The sequence below is a fragment of the Triticum aestivum genome, chromosome 6B (assembly GCF_018294505.1).
Source record: "Triticum aestivum cultivar Chinese Spring chromosome 6B, IWGSC CS RefSeq v2.1, whole genome shotgun sequence".
NCBI lineage: Eukaryota > Viridiplantae > Streptophyta > Magnoliopsida > Poales > Poaceae > Triticum > Triticum aestivum.
In genome coordinates this window covers 71,690,476-71,696,804 of record NC_057810.1, presented here as the reverse complement: position 1 = coordinate 71,696,804, position 6,329 = coordinate 71,690,476, and the positions used below count along the sequence as shown (strand labels likewise).

The 6,329-nt window shown below is 39.8% G+C and overlaps 1 protein-coding gene across 1 annotated transcript; it reads left to right on the top strand.

Moving 5' to 3' along the window:
• Positions 1-1,427: 1,427 nt before the first annotated feature.
• On the top strand, positions 1,428-5,158 carry LOC123133529 (S-(+)-linalool synthase, chloroplastic-like). The gene is made up of 7 exons (XM_044553004.1): positions 1,428-1,737; positions 2,306-2,531; positions 2,773-3,145; positions 3,324-3,542; positions 3,923-4,061; positions 4,286-4,525; positions 4,675-5,158. Exons 1-7 carry the CDS (start codon positions 1,558-1,560, stop codon positions 4,945-4,947), a joined length of 1,650 nt encoding a protein of 549 aa, XP_044408939.1. The 5' UTR covers positions 1,428-1,557; the 3' UTR covers positions 4,948-5,158.
• Positions 5,159-6,329: the final 1,171 nt, after the last annotated feature.

Sequence of the window (6,329 nt, the reverse complement as noted above, 5' to 3'; positions counted from 1 at the left end):
CAGTGTATATTACACAAATTTTTAATGTGTATTCGAAAATTGTTCAACGTATATTACAAATGTCCAATGCATATTCGCAAATTGTTCAACACGTATATTCATAGTTTTCCCAAAATGTTCATTATGTATAATTTAAAATGTTCATCGTACATTAAGAAAATGTTCAATGGATATTAAAAAATCCAGGCGCATGAAAAAATTTAGCTTGAAAATAGTTTCACGAGTAAAGCTCGAACTCGCGATCTGCCGCTAGTGCATACATCTTCCAAACCAACAGACCTGCCGTCTTCCAGTGTTAAATTAGGGGCGCCCGACTTTAAGAAGTAACTTACATCACCTGAACATTTTTTATATATGCTGAACAAATATTTAAATACACATTGAATATTTTTTATATATGCTGAACAAATATTTAAATACACATTGAATATTTTTGTGATATACACTGAACAAAGTTTAAATATGCATTGAACATTCTTGTGAATATATGTCGAACAATTTTAAAATACACAATGAACATTTTCTTAAAGATGTTGAACATTTTCTTAAATATACGCTGAACATAAATATGCAATGAACTGGTAATAATACACGAAAAAGAAACAAAAATAAAAATAGGAAAAAGAAAAGAAAAGAAATAGAAACAGAAAAAAGAAAGGAAAGAAACAGGAAAAAGAAGAAAAATCATCGCGACCCTGGGATGCCCAAATGAGGCGTCGGGTGTGCAGGCTTCAGCGAAGCCACGTCCTTTTGACGCCTGCAGGCGTCAAATAGGATCTGCCCCGGTATGCGCCCTTTGGAATTTTTGTGTTTGAACGAAAAAAAAACCCTAACGGGCCGGCCCACCAGACGAATCCCAGTTGAAACAATGTCAGGGTTTGATTTAGACCGGGATTGTATAGTTTAGGGTGCAATCGACCGGGATTTCGACTTGAGGGTTCATTTCGTCCGACCCCTACAAGTTTAAGGTTTAAAATGGACTTTTTCCGATGGAAAACCGGTCAATCGGCAGACTTTTCGATGGCCCTTTTAATTTCCCCAGGTGTCAGATGGAGACATTCACGTGGCAGGACGTACAAATATAGGTACTATATATAGAGTACTTATTACGTGTGTGGCTCTTGCCAGTTGCGGGTGCAGTGCATGGAGAAACCGTGTGCACGAACGATGTCGCGGTTTTTGTCTCCTAACGAAGACCAGACTAGACATCAGAGTCCAGAGCAAGGTGCATGGTGTGTGGTGCATGCATGGTTCACTCTCCAAACAAAGAATGGATGGTGCACTAGCCCTAGACGAAAAACAAAACTTGATTAGCGCATGCATGACGTTCAGTAAAATTTCCACATGGCTCGCCACTCGGCATTGCTCAACCTCCCCTCCCCCTATAAATCTGGAGGGCATGCATGCATTGCTCATATCCCCCATCCATCCCAAGACATAGCAGAAGCAGCAGCCTGCTACGTACTCTTGTTCATCCCATATCATCCACGCTACAAAATCAGCCGATCAACCTACTCAGCCGATCAGCTGTAACACGTCACATTAATCAAGCAAGTGATGGCTGCTGCGCATGTATGCTTCTCCTTATCCTCGGCGCCGTTGCACCTTCCCGCTTTGCCGGTGGCCAGAAATGGTGGCCGGAGTGGCCAAAACCGTGGCTTATTTCGCCCTTCCACGGTGATATATCCCGGGCGGGAGCCGGTGTTCCATGAGCTGTCCGACGATTTTGACTTCCAGGTATATATTGTTATGGTACAAACATATTTATAGGACCACAACATTAGCACGTACTTTGAATGCAGTTATCATGCATGTTTATTTGCCTCTCTTTTTTTTTTGCTAATTATACTTCCTCCGTCCCTAAATAACTGGCGTATAAATCGAGTCAAAAAATTCATGCTTTCTAAATTTGATAAAGCATATATAAAAAAAAAGGAATATGGTAACGCCGAATGTCAGGTACGAGCACATGGCAAATCGAACATTTTGCAAGTTTAGTGATGCGAGGATGACAACTTTAGTTGCCAAGGTGGCAACTTCATGCGTCAGTTCCTTTTTCAATAGAAAATTGCCGTGTGTGTCAACTAAATTGCCATCCTTGCGTCACTGGAATGAGCATAATTTTTTATCTCTATGTTTGATTGTTAGTTTTGAAACTATGTTAATAAAATATAAACCTACATTATATGCATGATTTTCCTATGATATCATCTAGTAATGAAATCAAATAATATATGATATATATTGCACTTCTCTAGACTTTCTATTCTTGCTAAAAAGAAGTTTGCTCTATGTGCAATAATAGAAAAGCCTATCGAATGTTCAAGCATTGCTTCATCAACATCTGAAGATCAGAAAAGGAATGTTGAGCACGGTTGATCACCTCAAGCGCCTCTGCATTGACCACTATTTCCACGATGAAATTGATAACATAATGGACTCGTGTGTGAATCTCATCCATAGTGATGATCTACTTGACGCAACCCTTTCCTTAAGGTTGATGAGAGAAGCTGGATATTCTTTTTCGGCAGGTCAGTAAAATACTAGTTTAGTGTGTTGAGTTATATAAACACACATGTGTTGGGAAACGTGAGTGCAATTTGGTCTATGATGATATTATGCGATAATTTTGCTAATAAGAAATTAGTCTTAGAGTGGCCAAGTTCTAAAAAAATAGCAGTACTTTGTGGAGCATAGAAACACCTCTCGTGAGACGTATTATTTTCATTATCTATGGCATGCGCCTAACACCCCTTCTTCTTGGCGTGGCAGACGATGTTCTTCGGAAGTTCACAAACAATAATGGTGATTTCAAACTTAGGCATAGCAAAGACCTTAGAGGGTTGCTGAGCTTGCAAGACATGTCACACCTCAACATGGGAGAAGCTTCACTCTACAAGGCAAAGGAATTCTCAAGCAAGCACCTTAAATTTGCAATTAAGTATTTGGAGCCAAACCTTGCGAGATATGTCATGAAGTCACTGGACCATCCCTACCATGTGAGCTTGATGCAATACAAGGCTAGGCATCATCTGAGTTACCTCCAAAACTTGCCTACTAGGCACACTGCAATTGAGACGCTAGCACTTGCAGAATTTCAGATCAAGAAGTTGCAGCATCAAAGGGAAATGCAAGAGGTTAAGAGGTATAAACATATTAAACTACACCCCTTCCATTATTAGTTATTCTGGAAATTTGTCCACCTACCTATTGACAAGAGAGAACTCACTTGGAATTTATAGATTAATATTTTTCATTGGTCATGTATTCGCACAATTAATGGTGTGGTTCTTTTTTACTATGAAAACTTCATTTTCACACAGATGGTGGATTGATCTGGGACTGGCTCAAGAAATACCAGCTGCAAGGTACCAAGTTCTGAAATGGTACATGTGGTCCATGACTATCCTCGACGGTTTATCCTTCTCTAGATATCGGGTTGAGGCCACAAAGGTTATATCAATGGTCTACATTGTGGATGACATCTTTGATCTTGTCGCCACACAAGAGGAGCTCTCTCTCTTTAATGAGGCGATCAAAATGTGAGCATTGATGTTCCCATAATAAACAACAACACTGCACTTTAGGAATGAAGTATAATACATAAATAAATGACATCTTAAATATGTCCAATTGAACATTAAAAATTCTTTAATTTTGAGAGATCATGAATATAGAGATGTTAGGACTGGTCTAACATAAACATTAGGTTACGAGAAATAATTCCATATGTTGGTAGCTTTATAATTATTCATATATATTCATACAAAAAAGATAAAGCATTGCATATTGAAAGCTACTTATGCACAAAATGACATATTTTTGCTAATGGTATAACCAAACTCATGGGTTAGTTGAGACCATATGCATAATAACATATACTGTTATAGAAGTTTCACACACAAAGTGCACATTTTGACAGGTGGGATCTTGCAGCTGCTGAGTCACTACCGAGTTACATGATATCATGTTACAAGGCTCTTTACACCATCACAAATGATATTGCCGATATGGTCAGAAAAGAGCATGGATTTAACCCTATCAATCACCTCAAGAAAGCAGTATGTCTACTTGAATGGTTTTTCAATTTTTTTAGTTTAATTTGTCTAATCAACTAAATATATTAATAGTACCACCTCACATATTTCTTTGCACCATATACCTTGTAACTAATTGTATTAAAATAAAATATAAGAAAATAACACTGGAAGAATTGCATTCATGCCTTCCTTGGAGTGGGCATCTTTGTTTGACTAATTGCATCCATGCATTTTTTTCCTTGCAGTGGGTATCTTTGTTTGATGGATTCATGATCGAGGGAAAATGGCTATCCACTAATCAGATCCCTACATCAAAGGACTACCTAAGAAATGGCATCATCACTTCAGGAGCACCACTTTTATTTATGCATCTTTTATTCATGCTAGGGCATGATTTAACAGAGGACAACAATGACCACATACTTAGGGTCATATCCTGCCCTGCAAAGATCATGAGGCTCTGGGATGACATGAGGAGTGCAAAGGTCAGAATACATCAAGAATTTTATCACACAAGACTATATGATTAGTAATACTAATATATTTACACTCGTACCATATTCTGGTGGTGTGCATCCAAATTGACATTCCCAAAATTAGGCTGATCTGAAAAGAAATTATTCGTCCCATGCAGGATGAGTTGCAAGAAGGGCTCGACGGATCATACAAGGATTTGTACCAGAGAGAAAACCCTCATGCTGATGCGGAGAAGCACATGTTGGATATGATCGCGGGTGAATGGGAGGATCTAAACAGGGAATGCTTCTCTAACACAATGTCCACACTACCACCTAGCTTCATTGGGGCGTCTCTCAACTTCGCAAGGATGGTCAGCATCATGTATGGCTATGACAATGAGCAGAGGCTCCCCGTCCTGGAGGATTACACTAGGATGTTGCTCTTTTGAATAATGCATGCTAGCTCTGTGTATATAAGTTGTATATATGTAGCGCACCATTTTTCGCAGTGTTGCCCAGTTGTACGTGAACTAGTATCATGCACCATTAGCGAATGTGTTCCTACTTCCTAGTGGTTATATAATAAATATATTTGTCAAATGCCTTGAGCCGCCTACAAGGTTATGCACGTGTTGCAATGTATGTGATGCATGTGAAGTTATGGAATCAAATACTACTATCTAATATGGAACTGTCAATGCACGGATTGCTAGTTAGATCCTAATCCGCCTCTATCTCATTGTCTCATCATCGGCGGGAACGTATAGTTCTCTTGTGCATAGCGAACTTCTCACAGACCCTATTGGCAGAAGCACAAGTGCGTGTGACCGTGATGGGCGGCCGGCAGTACGGCGGCCAGTGATCTGCAACAACGCAAGCGCATTCAGATGGGTCATGCACACTAGGCCTGGACAGGATGTTGTGGCATTCATGACTTGGATCGTGGACTAACATAATCAAGAAATTTGAATAGTAGTTGATTCATCTATCAATAGCCACAGGTTCTTTGGTTCAATCTTGTTCAGCTCTGCTTGCAGGAAATACTTTTTTTACAATAATATGACTTTATTTCTCAAATAATAGATAGGTCATTTACAAGCATATGAGGAATACAGTCTGGAGGGGTAAAATCTCAAAGTGAGGAAGCTCTAGAGCTGAAGCAATGTTTTGCTAGAGAATCTGCTACCTCATTTGCTTCATGGAAGCAATGATCGTACGAAACTGTCCCAAAATCATTAGCAAGGTTATGGCATTCCCTTACTATCACAACTCAAGGCCGAAGTAGTCCTCGTGCTGATTTAAGGTTTGCACCGCAAATGTACTAGATGATTCAACAATCACTCAGGTACCTCCAACGTTTGCTGCAGATAGAGCCCATTATAAATAGCACTCAATTTTGCACAATCAACATTGTTAACATGTGGTAAAAACCAGCTAGCTGCAGCCAGAAAATCCCCCTTATCATCACGTGCAACAACTCCCGTGGCACCTGATTGGCTGTCATGATGAAATGCAGCGTCCACATTGACTTTAATGAAACCCTAAGGCGGTCTCTTCCACATGTGGTCACGCTTTCGAACAGGTTAATTGTGACACGCTGCTCTCATAAAGTTTGTGGCCAATACTTTGATAGAAACACTTGTACGATCCGGCGATAGGATAGTCTCACCCTTCACAAGCCTGGTGCCGTTGCCACCAGATATACCACGCTGCGACAACAATCAGCTCCGCCATTGGTAGGTCCCCACAGTTTGTGTGGTTTCTTTCTAAAATTTCCATAGTAACAGATCTCGAGCAATATTCCATCATAGCTTTCATAATGACTTCCTCC